Source organism: Pan troglodytes, chromosome 3 (assembly GCF_028858775.2).
Source record: "Pan troglodytes isolate AG18354 chromosome 3, NHGRI_mPanTro3-v2.0_pri, whole genome shotgun sequence".
NCBI classification, from domain to species: domain Eukaryota; kingdom Metazoa; phylum Chordata; class Mammalia; order Primates; family Hominidae; genus Pan; species Pan troglodytes.
Window position 1 is genome coordinate 177310000 of NC_072401.2, and position 24033 is coordinate 177334032.

The window sequence follows — 24033 nt, forward strand, 5'->3', positions numbered from 1 at the left end:
ATAAAAGTTGTCTACAACCAAGTGTGGCACTAATGATAAATATATGAATTCATGTGTTTAAAATTTTAATCTATTATGTGAAAAAATAGAAACACTAGACATACTCTTGGCTTGTAAATATTTTCTTAGAAATATAATGCTGAATAAAGGAAATATGTTGCTAAAAAAATAACAAAAATATTGCTGGAAAAAGTGTACACTAATATAATCACAATTTTTTAAAAAACACAAAAAGAAAGTGTTGCTATTACTTAATAAAACAGGGTAACCACGGGTGAGCTAAAACTACTCAAATTCCCCTGTTAACAAGGGTCTTGCTTCTTCTTCCTCAAATTAAAATTAACAAAAATTAGAATGAAGAAGCAAAAAAAATCAAGTAAACTGTCATTGAATGCATATGCTGGTCTGATTTATGTGGAAGAAAAATTCTAGCTATGGCTATATTTTCTCACTTAGGTGAACAGTGTGACACTTTTTACTACCACCCCTGCAAGTAAGTTAATTCTGCCACTGATGAACGATTATTATGGACTTTTCTACCTTGGTTATTCTAACTTTCATTTTAAAATATTTGGCTAAGTAACCAAAAAAATTAAGATATCAGATTTACAGGCAAACCCTGAATACATTTAATTGTGCAATCAGTATATACTTAGTATATACATAATAAATTTATATATAACGCTGACAAAAACACTAGAATGTTATCTTTCTAAGTCAGATGGAGAATTTAAACAACGTTGACACATTGAATATATCTCAATATCAAAGAAAAATATAATTTCATTAGAAGTGAGTGATAACCAGTATGCATTCCTTAACGGACATTTAATTTCAGATGAAATGGCGAAACCCTGTCTCTACTAAAAACATAGAAATTAGCCGGGTGTGGTAGCAGGGCTCCTGTAATTCCAGCTACTTGGGAGGCTGAGCCAAGAGAATCACTTGAACCCAGGAGGTGGAGGTTTCAGTGAGCTGAGATCACACCATTGCACTCCAGCCTGGATGACAGAGTGAGACTCTGTCTCGAAAAAAAAAAAAAAAAAAGTCACTGAAAGTCACTGAGGATGTTAGTTTTCATTTTTAAACTTGAAAAGGAGCAATGAAGAAGGCCATGCTAAAATGTAATTATTGTTTTAAAGGTGTTTCCATTGTTTGAAAGCATATGATCCCTAAACCAGCATGTGAGTTTTTGCTCTTTAAATCAGCCCCTCCATTGTGACCTTCCTTCAGAAAGTTGTGCAAGACAAGAAAAAGTCTTGGAAATAAATATTGGTACATCTCTTCATATCATTGTCCTGGGATGAAGTGAGATATGTTTCAGACCATTGAGAATATGTCTGTTTTTCTACCAAATGACAACATACAGGGTATAATTTATATGTGAAATTATAACACAAAAATAGCTCTTAAAATTGATCATGTAAATGAAATTATAAGCTTTATCAAAATCCAGGAGAACACCACAGGTATCATATACGTGTGTCAATCTGCTGAGAGATTATCATTGAGTCAGAACTTCAAATATTTAAAAATGTTAAAAAAATGCTACTTGAATACTTTTTGGCGCATTCAATAGAAATAAAACAGAACTATATAGACTGAAATGATAAATTTTTTTTAAAAAATTACATCCAGATTTGTGATAGGAAAAATTTTAAAGAACCACAGAAAGCAATTAAACAAAACAATGACAGGTATATTTAATATTATTATGATTCTCAGTGGAATGAGGCATACCAAAGAAAATATCTAAATATATGCCACAGTGTGATTCTACCTCCCTGTATAATATACTGGGGGTTTTGAGGGAAGGGAGTGATTACAGGAGCACACCCTCTTGCCTGCATACCAGCTCGCACACATTTTCAACTAGTGCTTTGCTTTCTTTCTCACTTAAAACCATATTTAGCTAGGCCAGGCTCGGTGGCTCACACCTGTACTCCCGGCACTTTCGGAGGCTGAGGTGGGTGGATCACCTGAGGTCAGGAGTTCAAGACCAGCCTGGCCAACATGGTGAAACCCCATCTCTACTTAAAATACAAAAATTAGCCAGGCATGGTGGTTTGTGTCTGTAATCCCAACTACTAGGGAGGCTGAGGCAGGAGAATCACTTGAACCTGGGAGGCGGAGATTGCAGTGAGCCGAGATTGCACCACTGCACTCCAGCCTGGGCAACAGAAGGAGACTGTCTCAAAAAAACCCAAAAACAAAACCAAACAAAAAAAACACATTTAGCAGGCATTTAGATATTTAGGTTATTAGGTAAATATTTACACATTTACCTATCTAACAAACAGGTAGGAAGAGCAATAAACAGATATATATCTATAGATATAGATATAGATATATGGATAGATAGATATGAAAAACCCAAGACGATTCTATCAGGATGATTTCTAAATGGGGCACCCAAAATAGCAGCTAGAAAACAAATCATATTAATTTAGAAATGACATGGCCAAATTAAAATGTAGAAAGTTTAAAAAAAAATCACTGCTCATACAATTGGAAGCAAACATGGCAGTGAAATAACTATATATAAAATCATTAAGTAATAAGAACATAAGTGACAGAGTAAAAAATATAAATTTTCCCTACCTCAAACATTTTTCCTCTTCAATCCAGCCTTTACTTTTAATCAGAAGAATTTTTCTAAAGCACAAAACTAATTGCAATGTAGGATCTCTCACATATTTTTGATGGGAATGCAAAATGGTACAGCAGCTTTGGCAATGCATTACAAAACTAACCATACTGTTGCCATATAACCCTGCCATCAACTCTCTGATATTTACTTGAATGAGTTGAAAACTGATGTCCACAGAAAAACCTGCACACAGACGTTTAAAGCATTTTGCTAACTGCCAAAACTTGGAAGTAACCAAGGTGTTTCTCAGTAGGTGAATGGTTACATAAACCTTGGTATATCTAGACAATGGAATGTTAGTCCATGCTAAAAAGAAATGAGCTGGAGGTGATGAGGTTTGGGGAGAGATACTGGTCAACGCACACAAGGTTTCAGTTAGAAGGAATAAGTTAAGAGGTCTATTGTACAACATGGTCACTATAGTTAATAACAGTGTGTTGTATTCTTGAAAATGGTTAAGAGAGTAGGTTTTAAGTGTTCTCAATACAAAAAACCATGTGAGGTAATGCGTTTATCAATTAGCTTGATTTAGCCTTTCCACAATGTATACATATTTCAAACCAATATGTGGTACAAAATAAATATATACAACTTTTACTTGTCAATTTAAATCAATCAATCAATCGGTGAAATATAATTTTTTTTTTTTTTTTTGAGATGGAGTCTCGCTTTGTCGCCCAGGCTGGAGTGCAGTGGCGCAGTCTCGGCTCACTGCAAGCTCCACATCCTGGGTTCACGCCATTCTCCTGCCTCAGCCACCACGCCTGGCTAATTTTTGTATTCTTAGTAGAGATGGGGTTTCACTGTGTTAGCCAGGATGGTCTCGATCTCCTGACCTTGTGATCCACCCACCTCAGCCTCCCAAAGTGCTGGGAGTACAGGCATGAGCCACCGCGCCCAGCCAAAATATAAATATTTTTAAAAAGAACAAATTGTGCCATAAAGCCATGAAATGACGTGGAAGAACCTTAAATGCATACTGCTAAGTGAAAGAAGCCAATCTGAAAAAGCTATATTCTACATGATTCCAACTATGACTTTCTGGGAAAGACAAAACTGTGGAGACAGTAAAAGAATCAGCTGTCTATAGCGGTTGGGGGTGAGGGAGGGATGAATGGGTGGAACACAGAGGATTTTCAGGGCAGTGAAACACTCTGTGTGATACTATAATGGTTGATACACAACACTATACGTTTGTCCAAACCCATAGAATGTACAACACCAAGAATAAACCCTGATTTAAACTGTGGACTTTGGGTGATGATGTGTCAATGTAGGTTTGTTGATTGTAACAAATGTACCACTCTGGTGAGGGATTTTAATAGGAGGGGAGGCTGCACATATGTAAGAAAAAGGAGTATATGTGAGCCTATGTACCTTCTGTTCAATATTGCTGCCAATCTAAAATTGCTCTAAAAAATAAAGTCAACTTTTAAAAACTAACTGCAATACTTTCCTCTTTATTATCTTGCATTGGTCTCATCCACTCAACAAATCATGTTCATATACTTCAAGATTTACATGACGCATCAGAATTTTGCATCTACTTAACCTCTCCATCCTGATCTAGCACACGGATGACTGCAGTCCTCTATGTATTTCATTCTACTTCACACCTTCTGGGTTACTTGTAGAAGTTCGTTTTATCCTCCCAACCCAAGATCAAGAGCCCCTTTTACTCACTAATTTGTTAATAGAGTTATACATCCTTTAAAGAAGGGAATTCATTTTGAGAAATTCATCATTAGGCAATTTAGTCTTTGTATAAACATCCTAATATATACTTACACAAACCTAGATGTGTAGCCTACTGCAAACCTATGCTACATGGTATAGCCTATTGTTCTCAGGCCATAAATCTACACAGCATGTTACTATACCAAATGCTGGAGGCAACTGTAACATGATGGTAAGTATTTGTGTCTCTAAACATATCTAACCATAGAAAAAGTACAGTAAAAATATGGTATTGAAAGCCTACAGGACCACCCTCCGACACGTGGTTCAGCACTGATGAACACATTAGGGGGTGCATCACTGTAATTAAAATGTTCTGTGTGCCCACAATGTGTACTGTACTAGGCCTTAGGTGTCTACTCGTCAACACTTCTTTATCACAGACTTTAATCCCTTCTCTCCGTGCAAACACTGTAAGCTATTTGCATGTTCATCAATATGTTTAGCATGCATGTCTTCATGTACAAGTCTCCCATGTATTCTGACTATACTAGGGACTCCCCAGGAACAGGGATTCTGTTTTGTTTCTTGATGAATCCTCAGAACTCAGGATGACACATCAATCCTTGTAACATATCCTTAAAAAAAATAAAATCGAGCCAGAGATTTTATTTTTTCAATTGAAAACAAAATTCAAATAAAGTCAAATTATATAAAAATAAAAGCATTGGACGGCCGTGGTGGTGGCTCAAGCCTGTAATCCCAGCACTTTGGGAGACTGAGGCGGGCAGATCACCTGAGGGCAGGAGGTGTTTGAGACCAGCCTGACCAACATGATGAAACCCTATGTCTACCAAAAACACAAAGGTTAGCCTGGTGTGGTGGTGCGCCTATGATCCCAGCTACTCAGGAGGCTGAAGCAGGAGAATCGTTTGAACCCAGGAGGTGGAGGTGACAGTGAGCAGAGATCATGCCACTGCACTCCAGCCTGGGCAACAAGAGCAAAACTCCATTTAAAAAAAAAAAAAGGCATCGTCTTAGTAGAATATACATTTTTTCAGCAAATATTACTGCAAAGGAAATTTCTATTTGGTGAGTACTAACAATATAATATAATTTTAATATCAGTGATACTGTAAATGTCTGAGAAATGTACTTTTTTTTTTTTTTTTGAGACAGAGTCTCACTCAGTCACCCAGGCTGGAGTGCAATGGCATGATCTCGGTTCACTGCAACCTCCACCTCCCAGGTTCAAGCAAGTCTCCTGCCTTAGCTTCCCGAGTAGCTGGGATTACAGGTGCCCGCCACCACGCCTGGCTAATTTTCGTATTTTTTAGTAGAGACGGGGTTTCACCATGTTGGCCAGGCTGGTCTCGAACTCCAGCCCTTAGGTGATCCACCTGCCTCGGTCTCCCAGAATGCTGGGATTACATGCGTGAGCCACTGTGCCCGGATTGAGAAATGTACTTTTGACCCGTGTTCCCAATACAATAATGCTAGTCTTACTAATTCTTCAGTGAACATTTAACTTTAATACCCTCCAAATACTTAGTTTCCCCATAAAGCAACCTTAAAATATAAACTATAGTAGTGGTTAATCTCAAAATGAGAAACAGAGATAAAGAAATGGAGTCTCAATATGTTGTGAAGCAATATCTTTTGTAAAATGTTATTGATTGAAAGGCAGAGTCAAAAAAAAATGTAGCTCTTGAGTTTTTTCTGAAAATAATTTTTAAATATCTTTGCATAAAGATTTTTCCCAGTACAGTAGGCCTACAATTTCTGGTTGAAAAATAGAGGCACTCATCAACCTATCAATTCTTTAAAAGACCATTAATAGTCTGTGGTTATTATTTCATCCTTACTCTAGTGGTCTATTTTAATAATAACTATTACATGTTTGAAACTATTTGGCATACTGAAAGGGTATTTGAGCTGGAATTAGCCAATTTTACAACCATGTTTTCCTTGTCAAGTGTCACCTGAATGTGTAATATTGAGCTAATCACATTGACGACAACAGTTAATGTGAATGAATGTATCCAGATTGTTGCCTTGGGAGCCATCAAGTCTAAAAAGTTGGGGATGAGTATTTGCTATCCTTGAGATTAATTCCTGGCTTTATTGCAAAATTTGATTGAAAAACCTAAACCTGCAGATGCCTTCATTTAAACTATAGTATATTTGTAAGTAGAAATTAGAAATTCATACGTTATGGAGGTATTTCCCTAAACTTTTTAGAGGGCATCACATTCTACAATTTAATTTTATATTAACAAAGTTAGAAACTTCAAGGTTTTAAGTATTCTGTAAAAAGAAAATAGAGAGCCATAGAGTATTAACCTTCTATATACAGGATGTTTGTCATAAAATAAATTCTTTATGTAATTATTTTTAATAGAACTACTTTGTTTAGGAAAGCATGGGTCAGATAATGTGTCATTTCATGTGTTTAGTTTTTCTTTTTCAGTAAAAGTATTTTAGACACCCTTGATATGATGTGATGAGAAAGATACTTTATCTCTGTAACCTTCCTCCTCATAACTCAAAACCCCAATCTAATCATGAGAAAAACATCAAATTACAGCCAAAGTGCATTTACAAAATGTGTTACTCAGCTAATACTCCTTAAAACTGCCAAGGCCTTTGAAAACAATGAAAGTCTTAGAAAATGTTGTAGTTCTCAGTAGTCTAAGGAGAGACAATTAAATGTAATATGGTATCCCGAAAGGGATACTGAAACAGGAAAAGAACATTTTACAAAAACTAAGGAAATCAGAAAGAAGCATGGACTTTTAGTTAACAATAGTGTATCACTATTGGTTCATTAATTGTAGCAAATATACCATATTAAAGTAGAGTGTCAGTCACAGGGCAGACTAGGTTTGGCATATATGGAAACTGTACCGTCTTTACCTTTCTGTAAATCTAAAATTATTCCAAAATAAAATGTTTATTTAAAAATTACTTTAGGATTATAAAAATGTAGGCAATCACAAATTATATAGCATTATATCCTAGAACAATCTGATAGGAGAATATACAATTTTTTTTTAAGTTTTGGCCAAAGAGTATATATCATGACTTGAATAATCTAAAAAATCAAAAACAGATATAAACAAAATAAAATGTTGAACATTTTGAGAAGTTATTTTTATTTTAATTGAATTTCAGTCACAACTTATGGTGATCTGAGAAGCATCCACATGTTGCAAACTTTTTATCAATTTTCCATTTCTGGCTGTTGTAAGTCTCTTGTATTTTAAAATCTAAACTAGATGCTTTACACGGTTTTCTATTTTATCAATGCCACCTTATGAGACTAGCAGAAAATTTCTTTCAACTTTTACATTAGACATCAGAAAAAATAAGGACTTTATTTTTTCTTATTTATTTCTTCCTACAATTTATGTACTAGCATAGTTAATATCTCAACAGTTACTCTGAGATTGGTCCACTGTCCTAGTATTTAGAGTTCAGTTCTGAAGCGATATACGAGATCTACTTCGGATACTTGCAGCAAATAAAATCCTGGCCCTTCTTCCTCAATGCCACGGTTTTTCAAACATTATTTTAAAATATCACCCCTATGTTCGAAGGAGTCTACACCTCCTACACCCCACCCCCCAAATCTTCCTTGCTGAGAAACCAGTTAAAATCTGGAAAAAAAAAATGATGTTGTCTTAAGTTTGTAGAAAGAGGCAAGGCTTTGTTCTAGGAATTCTATTTCCACAGTTTAGGATTCAAACGTTTATGTGTGTGTGTGTGTGTGTGTGTGTGTGTGTGTGTGTGTGTTTTATTTTAAAAGGCACTAAAGTTTAGGGATAGTCTAGAATGCAGAGTTTCTTTACAATACTTAGAAATTCATCTTAGGCCTCCTCATAGCTAGTCATCAAAAAGTATGTTAGTCACAGAAAAGCATCTTAGACTACCAAGTTCTCTCACATCCTGCAGAGCATTCTTGTATTTGTGAAAAGAGACAATTCGTGATTGTTGATAAAAGCAAAGATTAAAATGAGGACATCTCTGTAATGAAGGAGCTTTCCAATGACCAATGAATGATCTTACTAAGATGCAAAACAGAAAATGACTGCTGAGTTATAAAAGACCCTCGTAAACAGATAACCATCCTGTTAAATTAACTCAAATAAACCATAAAATGGTAGGGAAGCCCTAATCATGAGGTTAGCGGCATGGACTCTGTGCCAGATGCTTGAATTCAAATCTGGCTTCATCACCCACCATGTACCCCAGGCAAGTCAGTCATCCTCTCCAGGAGGCAGCTTCTTCATCTCTGAAATGAGGATAATTCTAGTATCTACATGACATAGTTTATCAGAGGATTCAGTGTCCTACAATTAAGTATAGTAGGTATAGTATGGACATATATAAGTGCCTAACAAATATTTCCCATTATTATTACTAAACTTAATATTAGTACTAAAATTTGATTTTAAGATATGAAACAGAGCTGTGAGTTATACAGAATAGATTTTAAGATAATTATACAGAGTATGTCTTAAAAATACTAATCTAATATGCTGTGGCCAAATCTACAAACACCTGAGGCTAATAAGACAGATGTTTTAAACTAAACAAATAGAATAAGGGTTGAATATCCTTTGTCTGAAATGCTTAGGGCCAGAAGTGTTTTGAATTTCAAATTTTTTTTAGGTTTTGTAATATTTGCATTAACTTACCAGTGGAACATCCCAAATCCAAATACCCCAAATCTGCAATGCTCCAGTGAACATTTCCTTTGAGCATCACGTTGACGCTCAAAAAGTTTCACATTTTGGAGCATTTCAGATTTGGGATTTTCAGATTAGGATACTCAACCTTTTATGTTTCTTTATCTCTGAAAGAGGGTAACAATAGCAATTAGTTAATTTTGTTTCTTTAAAACTTATATATGGAAGAACATTACTGTTATCATAAGACTGTTATGAGTTGAATTGTGTCCTCACAAAATTCATATGATGAAATTCTACCACCAGTATCTCAGAGATTGACCTTATTGCTCTTTACTGAGTTGAAAAAGTAAAAAATTAGGTCACTAGGGTGGGCTCTATTCCCATATGACTGCTGTCCTTATAAAAAAAGGGGAAATTTGGACATAGCTTTTCAGGCAGGAAGAACATCATATGAGTGTGAAGGCAGTGATGGGTGAAACTTCTATAAACCACTGGATGCCAAAAATTACCAGCAGCCAACCAGAAGGTAGGGGAGAAACATGGAACTGGATGTTCTTTACAGCCCTCAGGAAAAAAAAAAATCAACCCGGTGACACTTTGGTCTCAAACTTCTAGCTTCCTGAACTGTGAGACAATGAATTTCTGTTGTTTAAGCCATCCACTTCATAGTACTTTGTTGTGGTAGCCCTAGCAAACTAGTAAACACACTTCCAAAAGTTATTATTGTTTTATTTAACTCTTAGAGCAGGTAGATTTATGGAAAATACATTTATTGAAAATTCCATAGAGTTGAGTACATTTGGGAAATCTATTACTTCGAAAGTGTTGCATTTAAAAATCTAAATTTCAGAAGAAGTATAGATAAATTCTGAGATCCATAATGATGTCACAGTAGCAATTGGAAATTTGTAGAAATAAGAAAATTGGGGATGGGTGCAAAAAATATCTCAAGATTTGAAAATGTGACACACCGAAGGTCTCCTAATTTGTAGCGGAATAAATATGTTTTGGCTTAAACTTTAATAAGAAAATATGGTTAAAGAAAATAAATACTTCTACATTAAACTTAATAAGGTCATGTTCACTGTAGTCAATAACATGTATTTGTACTCAATTTGGTGCCATTTAATATTTAAGGTAAATAAATTTTGTTACTTAAAATACTTTAATAACTTTTCGTACAATGTTTTAATAAAGTCGTTAATAATGATTTTCACCCCCAAAATTTAATATTGTGGTTTTACATGCCTCAAATTCTGGATTTTGAATGATAGATAGCATTAAAATATTGTAATGAACTTGAATTGGCCCTGATACTGCACGAGAGGAAACACAGAATGCAGATCAAGTTATGCTTTCAAAGGCATTCATTAAGTAAAGGGAATATTGATTATCACTCTCCATTCAGTGATACAATGCTGCTTCAATTTTTTTTTTTTTTTTTTTTGAGACGAAGTCTTGCTCCGTCACCCAGGCTGGAGTGCAGTGGTGCGATCTGGGCTCACTGCAACCTCTGCCTCCTGGGTTCAAGCGATTCTCCTGCCTCAGCCTCCCAAGTAGCTGGAATTACAGGCGCCCGCCACCACGCCCGGCTAATTTTTTTATTTTTAGTAGAGACAGGGTTTCACTATGTTGACCATGCTGGTCTACAAACTCCTAACCTCATGATCCTCCCGCCTCGGCCTCCCAAAGTGCTAGGATTACAGGTGTGAGCCACCACGCCCGGCCTGCTGCTTCAAAATTAATTGCATTTGTGCTGATGTAATTTCAATTAGTAACCATTTACTTTTTATGCAGCAGAGAGAAACAGGGATAGAATAACAAATTTCTGTTTGTTAGTATTAACTAAGGAAGAGTTTTATATACTTGTTCCAAAAAGAAAAATCCACTTTTTAGTATTATTCAGTGTTCCAACTACAGCTGCATTGATATAGTACCTTCAAAAGCACAGACTCATTCACAGCTACGGAACACAGGCCAAACAGGTTAACAGGTTCACTTTGAACATAATAAGGTAGACCGTCAGATACAATCTGCCTACCAGTGAAAAAAAAAAAAAAAAAAAGCAGCATCAGTAGAGTGGAAATAAGTAGCAGGAGAGGGTGGACGATAAATCTTTCTTTTCCCCTCGATTTCATGGAGCTACAAGTCCTGCGTGATATGCAAGCTGAGGTGGGGGTGTGGAGGAATGGTTGGCAGAGGGGAAGGGAGGCAGGGTTCTGCAGCGCTGGCTGCAGCCGCCACTGTTTACTTCTCAGTCGTGGAGCTAGCCCTCTTCGTGAAGGCAGTGTTGGGACAGCCAGGGTATGGCTCAGAGCCTCACCCGCTGCTCTGCTGTCTCTGCAGAACGCAGGAGAATGCAGCCCCTACTCCTGTCTCTGCTATGCTCATTCCGGGGTGGCAGGGAGGTGTTACAGGAGCGGGCGGGGCATCTTGCTGAGCTGACACCCTGCTGCATTGCCTCTGGAGGAGCCCACGCAGCTGCTGCCACCCTTCTGGTCTGTTGGGTGGGACTGGTGACACAATTGTTACCATTATAGAAAAAGAAATAAAAGAAAGAAAAGAAAACGTGGCTCATGTTTTGCTTCGAAAATTCCTATTTGAAATACCTTTAAGATGCTTGAATGGCAGGCGGATAACCAAGTGCATCTCTCTCTGTATATAGATATGCAATTCTTCTTTGATTGCTTTTTCTTTTTATTATGAAGTTATTTTCAGATTCTGAATGAAATAGCACAATTGACTGCACTCTTCCTGGCAGAAGATTATTACCTTATGGTAAAGACGTGCTTTCAGACCCCCTTATCTCTTTATTTTTTCGCTAGGGTTTTAGAATCACAGACTCGTTGAGCTGGAATAAGCTTTAGAAATGATCCTCAGTTTGTAAATGAGGAAATTGTGATCCATAAAAGGTAAATAACTTGCCAAGGCACACCAGTGGCATTACAATGTTACTGTTCCAATTGTAATAAAAAGCCAATTACTATATAACTCAATTCACTATACTCTATTGACAGAAGGGAAATGAATCTTAAAATCAGAAGTTGCCTTTTTACTAGAGAAATTGCTTCGGCATCACTGAAAATTGGACCACGAATTAGTCATATTTTATTTTTTCATCAATCCAATATCTCTCTGTAACTAAGTTTCCCTGGATCTATAATTTGCTATTACTGATTTAAATAATTTCAATAATAAGGCACAATTTAAAGCCCCTTAGTCACATTATTGGGATTCCAGTTTTACTCCTATTCATATATTTTATCTCTTTGGGTGTTACAATAAGTTTTGTCCCAAACTAAAAACAGGTGATTCTTATAAGAAATAATTCTAGAGACCACTACAAATACCCACAACTCAGGCAAACTATCTTATCAGATTATTGTTGCTGTTGACACGAAGAAGCATAATAAATTGTGTTAGAAACAGCTTAAAATAAAAAAGGCTTGCTGGTAAACAGGTATTTTTGAACATTTCTGTGAGATTGAAGTAATTTACATCAGTCCTTATTAGAGACAGCTTACTTAACATGAATTATATGCTATAATCAGACACATGTTGTTACATAACATTAGAAAAAAGGAAAATATGTCTGTCAAGAATGGAAGCTTCAACATTGCATTCTAGAAAAATTATTCTGTATAAAAGTGCAAAAGTACTTTCGACCTTATTATTTTTCATTTTCACCACTCTTATGCATTAATAGATAGATACGCATTGTCTGTATTACAAAACTCTAGAGTAAGACTATAAGTTTGATTTGCCATTAAATATTATATAAATTAAAATTTAATGCTGAAATTAATAGAATTCTTAAGTTAATAGAAAACAGAAATCACATGATATAGCTGTCCTCAAATTTACAGTAAAATACAGAGACATATGTTTAACAGGAGACAGGCACATGTATTGCTTATAAATTGGAGATGAATTTTTGTGTGATTCTCAAGAGAATCACAGAGCCCTTTGGAAAAAAAAAAAACATACATCAATCAACAGTGTTGCTACCTCTAGAAACAAAACCAGTTGTGCTACATAGAATCTGAGTATTTGAAACTGAATTTTCACAAGGAATAATCTTAATTTCAAAAATAATGTTATCAAGATTTAAGATAGCATCACAGAAGGAAACGTTACTGTGTGAAAAAAAAAATACTTTAATTCTTGGGAGATGAATGCAAACACCTGTGTGCTATTGAAATCAATCCACATTAAATACTGAATGTAGAGAACTAACATACCCAAGCGCTCACACATCTGCCACAAGTGGTGATTTTGAAATCCCCATAGAGATCTTTGATGGCCCCAGTTGTGAAGAAACCTTCCACCATCAGCAAAATGCCATACACAAAGAACGCAGCTGCGATGCCGTAGATCACATACTTAAAGATGTCAATCCTGAGAGAAAAGACAAAGTGATTTATTTCAATAACTTTTCATTGCTGCTGTGCAGAAATTGACTCTCACATGCTCATGATTCTTTTGGAATGAAAGTTATAGAATATTTATATTCATAATGAAGGTTGGATTTAAAAACATGTTTGCTTCATATATCTAATGTTTATATACAATTTTTTTGCTGCCACTTCCAATATTTGTTGACAAGAGATTTAGGGTTTTCATGTTTGTCAGTTTCTTCTTCTTTTCTAACTTCTCCTCTTCCCTGGTTCACACCAAAGTAAGCTGGAATAAGCAAAAAATTATACTTCTAAAGGAATTTGCTCCTTATTTTTATTTATTTATTTACTTATTTTGAGACAGAGCCTGCTCTGTTGCCCAGTCTGGAGTACAGTGGTGCGATCTTGGTTCTCTGCAACTTCTGCCTCCCGTCTTCAAGTGATTCTCCTGCCTCAGCCTCCCAAGTAGCTGGGATTACAGGCATGTGCCACCATGCCCAGATAATTTTGTCTTTTTAGAAAAGACAGGGTTTCACCATGTTGGCCAGGCTGGTTCAAACTCCTGAGCTCAGGCAATCCACCACCTTGGCTTCCAAAGTGCTAGGATTTCAGGCTGAGCCACTACTCCTGGCCTATTCATTTGTTAAGTAGGGTAATTATCATATGATTTCTCTAATTAGGACAAAATACCAAATGCAAAGATTTGTGTATGTAACACTGGTTTTTAAAACTTACGTTAAAAGGGAAGGAAGCTTTATACTTAATGATGCAGTAGTTTTACATAAAATGATACAAATTCCATATTTTTGCGTTACAGATAGTCAATTATAGTTGTATTCTATTTCGTACTCATCATACAATTTGTTAATGATAATGCGAATAATGAAAAAGATATGGTTTTATAGATAAACATTGACAATGAAGCCATTTAGGTATACTCACTAATGAATATTCAGCAGAATTTGATCTGAGCCAAGATATGGCATACTTTTATAGTGGCATGGGAAGGTCCTTTTCATTTTCTCACAATTGATTACCCAGTTTTGCTTTTTTTTTTAAAAGAAAAAAACACCATTGTGGCTAAAATAAAACATTTATCTAGAAAATATAAAAATGTGCACAGCCAGAACTGATACATAATAACAGATGGATATATGGATAGATAGATTTAATTCTTTTCCCCAGCTCTGTAACTAGGAAATGATATTCAATAACATTAAGAAGAACAATTAGTTCATTTATGAATTAAGATCATTTGCATTCCCATGTTTTGAAAACATTCATTCCATACATATGCTCCAAATAATATCTTTTAAATCTGTAGGAATATTCATAGTCCTAGGTGTAGCTAGAGTTAAATACTCCATTAGGATTTATTTATTTTATATGTATATATGTATATATATTATATATATATCTGCATGATCAGTGAGCTTTTATATTCAACGTAGTAAGAGTTGTAGAAACAGCCAGTTAAATGCAGATGTGGCAATAACACCAACTGAATGCTATGCAATAGTTGCTTAACCTAAAAAACAGGTTATATTTAACACTGGGAATGTATTAACTATATACATTTCTTTGGATAGAGACCATGACTTTCTAATTAAAAGTTAATACAGCACCAATATATAAGTACTTGTTGATGTTAAATATTTCCTTGAGACTGCTGGGTGAATTCAGTGAGTATGAAATAAATTTACACTTTCAATAAACCCACTAATCTTCCTTTGAACTTCTAATTTCCTTCATAATTAAGATTTTTAATGATTTTTCTTAGTATGATTTCCATTTATTTATTTATTTTTCAAGACATGGTCTCCCTCTGTCACCCTGACTGGAGTGCAGTGACACGAGCATGGCTCACTGCAGCCTCAACCTCCTGGACTCAAGTGATCCTCTCGCCTCAGCCTCCCAAGTAGTAGAGACTAGAGGTGTGCACCACCATGCCCTGCAAATTTCTTTGTTTTTTTTTTTGTAGAGACGGGGTTTTGCCATGCTGCTCAGACTGGTCTGAAGGGATCTGAACTCCTGGGCTCAAAGGGATCTGATATGGTTTGGCTGTGTCCCCACCCAAATCTCATCTCGAATTGTAGTTCCCATAATCCCCATGTGTCATGGGAGAGACCCAGCGGGAGGTAGGTGAATCATGGGGGCGGTTACCTCCATGTTGCTCTTGTGATAGTGAGTGAGTTCTCATGAGATCTGATGGTTTTCTAAGATGCTTTCCTGCTGCTTCTCACTGCACTTCTCTCTCTTGCTGCTATGTGAAAAACGTGTTTGCTTCCCCTTCCACCATGGTTGTAAGTTTCCTGAGGCCTCTCCAGTTGGCTGAACTGTGAGTCAATTAAACCTCTTTCTTTTATAAATTACCCAGTCTCAGGTATGTCTTTTATAGCAGCCTGAGAATGGACTAATACAGGATCTGCCAGCCTTGGCCTCCCAAAGCGCTAGGATTACATGTGTGAGCCACTACACCCAGCCTCCCTTTAATTTTTGACATCTCTACTAGAATATAAGTTTCATAAAGACAGAAGTTTTGATCATTTATATCAACTACTGTATCTTCCACTAGAATGATATCTGACAATGCTGGATAAAAGACTGAATTGGGTGGGGGCAGTGGCTCAGGCCTGCAATCCCACCACTTCGAGAGGCTGAGGTGAGAGGATCACTTGAACCATAGTTCGAAACCAGCCTGGTCAACATAGAGACACCCCATCTCTACAAAAATTTAAAAACTAGACAGTCTTGCTGGCAGAAGGCTGTAGTCCTAGCTACGTGGGAGGCTAAAGCTGGAGTATTGTTTGTGTTGAGGAGGTCAATGCTGCAATGCGCTACGATCACACCACTGCACTCCAGCCTGAGAAACAAAGTGAGAACCTATCTAAATGTAAAAAATGTGAAAGGAAAAAAAAGGAAGTAATTTAATTCTTAAATTAATGTATGTTTAATGAGTATCACAAAAGAGCTAATGAATGAGAGAAGTGTCTATCAAAAGCCTCTTAATTCTTAGCTATCATTTTCTTAGAAAATAAATTTGACTGGAATCCTCCAGATCTATTTAAATATCTATCCCATGATTTTTTTCCCAATTAAAACTGGTCACATATATATCCTTTGTGGTTCAAACTTAACTTGTCAAATTATTTAAGTAAATTTCAGCATACCAGTACCCTATTTATTTTCAACAGTAATTTTGTAGATCAACTTCAAGATTCATCGATGTAATTTTAATCATTTCTAATTTGCTTAAATTTCATAGCTCAAAAAACTGCATTTGTTGTTGTTTTTAATAACATAGGAATATGTTATTAAATATGTACATAAGGAATGAATATTCTATAATGTGTGAAGAATGAACACATTTTTGCTATGATAAGGAATACATTTTCATTGTGTAACTAATGTTTAGGCTATAAATTTGGCCTGAAATGTTATGTTTTGGTACCATTTTGGGGAAGTGAGGGGTTTAACATCTTCCTCCCTCTTGGTAAATAGGTTTTCTCTACTTTTCTATGTGCTAACACATAAACAAAAAAGGCTAAGAGAATTTGTTGGCATAAGACAAAAACCTCTAAAGTAGGGAATGATTTTCTTGTAGAGGATTTGTTTGGTAGACAAAAGTACAAATGAATGGGGGGGAAGAAAAAAAGAAATTTAAGGCATAGAACTGAAAAAATTGCAAACATGCTAAATGGGAAGAATTTGGCCAAAAAAAGTGCTTTCAATAATTTTCCTAGTTTTTATATGAAATGAATTATTGAGGGAAATCCATTTTAATCTCTAAAAACTAATTATTGCTCAGAAAATCTTTTTCCGATCATTCTGATTCTAAAAATTTTCTGATGTAATTAAACAAAAGCATTACACTCTCAAAGAACTAGATAATATCTGCTGAATAAATTTTTTAGCAAAGAACTTATAAATAAAAAGCAAGAACCTATATTAAAGAAATCCGGATATAAGCATATCACCATATCCAAAGGTACTAGTCATGAAAAACGTGGTCACAGATTGCTAGTCCATTGAATAATTCTTTCAACACAGGAAACAATCGAGCAAAAAAGTTTTCGCCTAAGTCAGTCACATGATGGTTAGGATATAGCTATCTCTATTAAATTATTGGACCTCAACAATATTGCTTCCTTTAGCACATGTATTTTATATATATGGAAAAAACAGAGTATGCATCTTGAGTTCATCATGTGGAAGCAGTCAATTAATATTTCAAATTCCCCACTCCAGGCCATACAGACACACGCAGAGACACACTCACACATATGACTTCACACTGATAAGGCAAAGAACATATGGAACATCTGGAGGAGAACTGTCAATGGTATTGGAGAAAAGAGAAAGAATCTTCTGGGAGTAGGAGTTTTACTGAAGGGAAGAAGGGGTCATGGTGTGTGGAGAAGTACATATATTAGCTAAAGGTCTATTTCTGCAGCCTTGATACTGTTTTATTAACAAATTGTTGTTTATTTCACATTCTCAAGCTTGAATTTATTTTCTTAATTAGAGTATGACTAGAATGGATAGGGGTGGCATTAAGTGATGGAGACATCCTGTGATTATATACAAGAGCAAAATGAGGGGATAGAAAGCTTGATTATGCTGATAGAAATCTAGAGATGCTGTGACAATATTTTTGAAAGAATGCATGAAATAGGATTTGCTGCATATAAGATGAGAGAGAGAGAAGAACTTGGTAATGGTAATGTCCCAGAGCAATTGTTTAGTGGCTGACTTTCACTGCCTGAAAGTCTAACTATTGCACAAATCTATTTGTCAAAGGCAATGAGGCAGATGATGTGAACTGTGTAAACCTGTCGTGCATTTGAAAGAATCTGAGGATGTCAACTTACAGATCAAATTTGACATCAAGAACACTTTAAAGAGTGTTTCATGGGCTATTCTATACAATTCTTTTGGTGAAAATGGCATGTTTTCCAAACATATTTTAATTTTTTATTTGGAAATAATTTCAAATTTACAGAAAAAGTTGAATAAAACAAGTAGTATGTGGAGCAACTTTACATCCTTTCTCTGTAACATTTTATCTCATTTACTTGATTGTTTTCTCTGGATGATATATCTGAACATAGAGAACATCTTCACAGTATATAGTTATTGACCTCAGGAAATATATCATTGACATACTTATGTCAAATCTTTATTTGTATTTCAATTTCATCAACCAACTCAATGATGAACTTTGTGGGATTTCTTTCTTGCCTGATACCGGATCCAATCTAGGGGCTACTATGGTACCCATTTGCTGTGTCTCTGGTGTTCTTTAATCTGGAACACTTCCACTGTCTTTCTGTGTCTTAATGACATTTATGTTGTTGAAGAATATACCTCTATTCTGCCCTTTTTGAACTAATGTTCCTTTTGAGTTTGTCTGATGTTTCCTCATGGTTAGATACGGGTTACTCATTCTTGGCTAGAATACTATACAAGCGATATTGTGCTCCTGTCAGGTTATCACTTCCTCACTCACACGAAGTCCTGCCCCTCAGTACTAATTTTAATTTTCATCATCTAGTTAAGATAATGTCTGATTTCTGTACTGTGAGGAGATACTTTAAGACTAAGCAAACATCTTGCTCCTGGTCAAAACTTCTCCCCAGTGTTAGCACCCCATCCAGTGATGAGTATTGCCAGACCCAATCTTCCTATCATGTTTGCAAAATGATGATTTCCTAACTCCATTACCAGCTCCACATTTGCAAATAGCACTAGGTATTCTGATTCAAGAAGCGCCCACCCTTTTCCCCCATTTATTGATTTGTCTATTTATTAGTGACATGGACTAATGGTATCTGATATTTTTCTCAAGGTTTAAATGTCATTACAATAGCTCATTATTTTGGTGCTCAAGTTTTTCTAGACTTGAGCAATAGGAATCCCTTCAAGCTGGTTCTTGTATCTTTGTGACATGTGCCTAGCAATTTGTAAGAATACTCCTTGCTTTCTCACATAACAAGATGCTCCAGGCTCACCTTGCACACACCTCTTTCAACCTCAGAAACAGGCATCTCTTTGAGAAACTCTTGTCCTATTAAAGAGCAATGGTAATCGGGACCAAGATGTGGTGCTGTATGTGCTCACTGCAAATGTTGTGTCTTTACCTTTAGGTCTTTTTATTGTATCAAGGTAAGAAACACATGTATGTATACACACACATATCTATATATGTGTACATGTATATGTGTTCATATATACATATATACATGTGAACATGTAACTGCATAACAAATATACACATATTTTAGAAATATTGAGTACACAGTGATACCTCCAAATCTAGTCTATTGCTACAGGGATTTTTATTGCTTTCCTCTGATATTTGTATGTCTTTCTTCCATAATGAAAATACTGACTCCCAAGAATATTAACACATTTATTCTTTTGTTTAATTCCATAATAAATATAAAATTATTTCAGAATTACTTATTCACCTCATTACAAAAATCATGTCTACCTAGAAAGAGTTCTTGTGGTTTGCAATCCTTCCCACACCTTGCCCAAGACTGAGACTATATAGTCAATATACTGTGTTTCTAAGTTACATGGATTAGTGTATTTTTTCTTCCCTTCATTGTGGCCATGTTAATGCAACTGTTTGTTTCAGTTTCACGTTGTCCATCTCATCCATATTGACTTAGTTTCATTTTTGGATATACAGGACATTAACATGCTTCTTAAAGTCAAATCTATACAAAAGACATATCCAGAAAAGTGGCAAGACTTTTCTATCCTGTCCGTCCTGTTCCTTGTAGGTAACCCATTTCATTGGATCCTTGATTATCTTTACTGTGTTTTTATGTAAAGGCAAGCGTGTGCATGTTTGTGTATGTGTCTATTTTCCCTTCTTTTTACATGAAATGTGCATACTCCATATATTCTTCATATATACTCCATATATTCATACATTTGTACTTTGATCAATGAACAATAGTCTCTGAAAATTTCTCTATACAAATTCATAGAGATTGTTCTCATTCTTTTTAACTTGCATACTACTCCATGTGTATTTACACACTATCATTTATTCACAAAATCTCCAATGCTTACTTATATGGTTATTGATATCTTACAGTTAGAATATTGCAGCAATGAATAACTTTGTTCATATGTATTTTCAAATAATTGAAGATGTATCTTTAGAATTAGGATGGGAGGATTGTTGAGTTGGAAATTGAAGACATATGTAGTTTTGTTACATATTGCCGATTCCTCTCTATAGGTCTTGTACCATTTTGTGTTCCAACCAGCAGTATATTAGAATGTCTGTTTCTGCCCATCCTCTACAGAAGAAAGCATTGTTAAGCTTTTAAATTGTTGCTAATCTGATGGGTGATGAGTGGTATCCTGGTATTGCTTTATTTATCTTAGGTATTCATGAAATTCAACATCTTTTAATATGATTATGGGCACTATATATCTTTTTGTGAATTGTCTATTCATGTGTTTGCCATTTTACCATAAGATTTGTGGTCCTCTCTACACCCCATAATTTTTAAAAGATCTCTATAAATAAGGGATATTATACTTTTGTCTGTTGATAGTTTAGATATTTGTCCTTGCCTAAACTTCATGTTGATTGTAATCCACAATGCTGGAGGTGGGGCCCAGTGGAAGGTGTTTGGGTCATGAGAACATATCCCTCCTGGCTTGGTGCTGACTTAAGAGGGTGTAGCACCTCCCCTCCAACTCTCTCTTGCTCCCACTCTGGCCATGTGATGTGCCTGCTCCCCCTTCACCTTCTGCTATGATGGCAAGATTCCTGAGGCCTCCTTAGAAACCAAGCAGATGCCAGCACCATGCTTCCTGTAAAGCCTGCAGAACCATGAGCCAATTAAATCTCTTTACTAATTACCCAGTTTCAGGTATTTCTTTATAGTAATGCAAGAATGGTCTAACAGAGAAGATTGGTACTGAAGAGTGGGACATTGCTATAAAGATACATGAAAATGTGAAAGCAGGTTTGGATTGGGTAGCAGGCAGAGTTTGAGAGAGTTTGGAGCGCTCAGAAGAAAAGAGGAATATGAGGGAAACTTTGGAACTTCTTAGACACTGATTAAATGATTGTGACCAACATGCTGATAGTGACATCGACAGTGAAGTCAAGGCTGACAAGGTCTCAGATGAAAATGAGAAACTTACAGGGCACTGGAGCAAAGGTCACACATGTTATGCCTTATTGAAGAACTTGGCTGCATTTTGTCCATGTCCTAGGCCTCTGTGGAAGTTTGAACTTCAAAGTGATGATTTAGGGTATCTGGCAGAAGAAATTTCTAAGCAGCTAAGCATTTGCATGGCTGCTTCTAACAGCCAAAGCTCAGATGTGGGAAGAAATAAATAACTTTAAATTTGAAATAATATTTAAACAGGAAGCATAGCATAAAAGTTTGGGGAATTTACAGCCTGGCCATGTGGCAGAGAGGAAAAAAAAAGTTTTCTGGAGAGGAATTCAAGAATTCAAGCAGGACATGGAGCAATCTCTTGCTAGAGAAATATGCATAACTGAAAAAGAGCAAAGTACTAATATCCAAGACAATGGAGAACAGGCCTTGAAGGCCTTTCAGAGACCTTTGTGGTAGCCTCTCCCATCACAGGCCCAGAGGCCTAGAAGGAAAGAATGGTTTCAGGGGACAAGTCCAGGGCCCCACTATCCTATGCAGCCTTGGGACACTGTTCTTCACATCCCAACTGCTCATGCTCCAACCATGGCTCAAAAGGCACCAGATACAGCTTGGGCTGCTGCTTCAGAGGGTGCAAGCCATAAGCCCTGTCAGCTTCCATGGTGTGCTAAGCCAGTAGATACACAGAATGCAAGAGTGAAGAACACTTGGCAGCCCCTGCCTAGATTTCAGAGGATGTATGAGAAAGCCTGGGTGCCCAGGAGGAAGTCTGCTGCAAGAGTGGAGGCCTCACAAGAACCTCTGCTAGATGCAATTCCAAGCAGAAAAAGAGTTTGGAGCTCCTACACAGAGTCCCCACCAGGGCACTGCCTAGTGGAACTGTGAGAAGTGGGTCACTGATCTCCAGACCCCAGAATAGTGGATCCACGGGTAGCTTGCACTCTGTGCCTCAAAAAGATGCAGGCACTTAAATCCTGTGAGAGCAGCCACAGGAGTTAAACCCTGCAAAGTCACAAGGGTAGAGATGCTGAAGGCCTTGAGGGCCCATCCCTTCCATCAGTGTGGCCTGGATAGTGGGACACAGAGTAAAGATTATTTCGGAGCTTTAATATTTAATGACTGCCCTGCTGTATTTTGAACTTGCATGGGGCCTATAATATCCTTTATGTCAGTCAATTTCTCCCTTTTGGAATGGGAATATTTACCTACTGTCTGTGTCTCCATTGTATCTTGGAAGGAATTAACTTGTTTTTGATTTTTCAGGCTCACAAGTAGAAGGGATTTGGCTTGTCTAAGATGAGACTTTGGACTTTTGAGTTAATGCTGGAAAGAGTTAAGACTTTGGGTGACTGTTGGGAAGGCATGATTATATTTTGCAACATGAGAAGGACATGAGATTTGGGAGAGTCCAGGAGTGGAGTGATATAGTTAGGATATTTGTCCCTGCTTACATCTCATGTTGTATTATAATCCCCAGTAATGAAGGTAGGGCCTGATGGGAGGCATTTGGGTCTTGGGGGTGGATCTCTCATGGCTTGGTGCTATCTTAAAAGTGTGTAAGTGTGTGGCACCTCCCCTTTAACTCTCTCCCTCTCTTGCTCCTGCTCTGGCCATGTGAGGTGCCTGCTCCCTCTTTGCCTCCCACTATGATAGGAAGATTCCTGAGGCCTGCCCAGTAACAGATGCCACTATACTTCTTCTATAGTGTGCAGAAACATAAGCCAATTAAACATATATACATATACTTTTTTTTTTTTGAGACGGAGTTTTGCTCTTGTCTTCCAGGTTGGAGTGCAGTGATGTGATCTCGGCTCACTGCAACCTCCACCTCCTGGGTTCAAGCAATTCTCCTGTCTCAGCCTCCCGAGTAGCTGGGATTACAGCCGTGCACCACCACACCAGCTAATTTTTGTATTTTTAGTAAAGATGGAGTTTCACCATTTTGGCCAGGCTGGTCTCAAACTCCTGACCTCGTGTGATCCACCTGCCTCGGCCTCCCAAAATGCTGGTATTACAGGCATGAGCCACTGCACCCGGCCTTACAATTTTTAATACATATACATTATTCAGTCTTAGTTATTTCTTTATAGCAATGTAAGAGAGGGCTAAGACACAAGTGACAGATGTTACAAATATTTTCTTCTAGTTTGCCATTTGTCTTTTGGCTTTGCTTATGGCATTTTACTATGCAACTTTAAAAAAAGAAATTATATGCTGTCAATGTTATTAGTGTTTATTTTTATTACATCTCATCTGGGATTTTATCACAGTAAGAAGCCTTTACCTACACCCAGAGGAATTCACCCATGCCTTCTTCTAGCATGTGTCCAGTTTCATTTTATTATATTTAGACATTGGATCAATTTACCATTTTTTCTTTGGGTGGCACAAGAATTGATAAAATCTAATTTTATCAAATTAGATACAATCAGATAAATTAGATAAAATTAGATAAAATC

At 36.5% G+C, this 24033-nt stretch overlaps 1 protein-coding gene across 4 annotated transcripts in view; it reads right to left on the reverse strand.

The window, feature by feature from the left end:
- The window catches only part of GPM6A (glycoprotein M6A), a 369432-nt gene that overhangs the window by 27523 nt on the left and 317876 nt on the right, over positions 1-24033 (reverse strand). For all 4 annotated transcript variants that reach the window (XM_009448592.3, XM_009448591.5, XM_016952529.3 and 1 more), the window contains exon 3: positions 13263-13419. In XM_009448592.3, coding sequence (XP_009446867.1) covers positions 13263-13419 — 157 coding nt within the window. The remainder of the gene's footprint in view (positions 1-13262; positions 13420-24033) is intronic.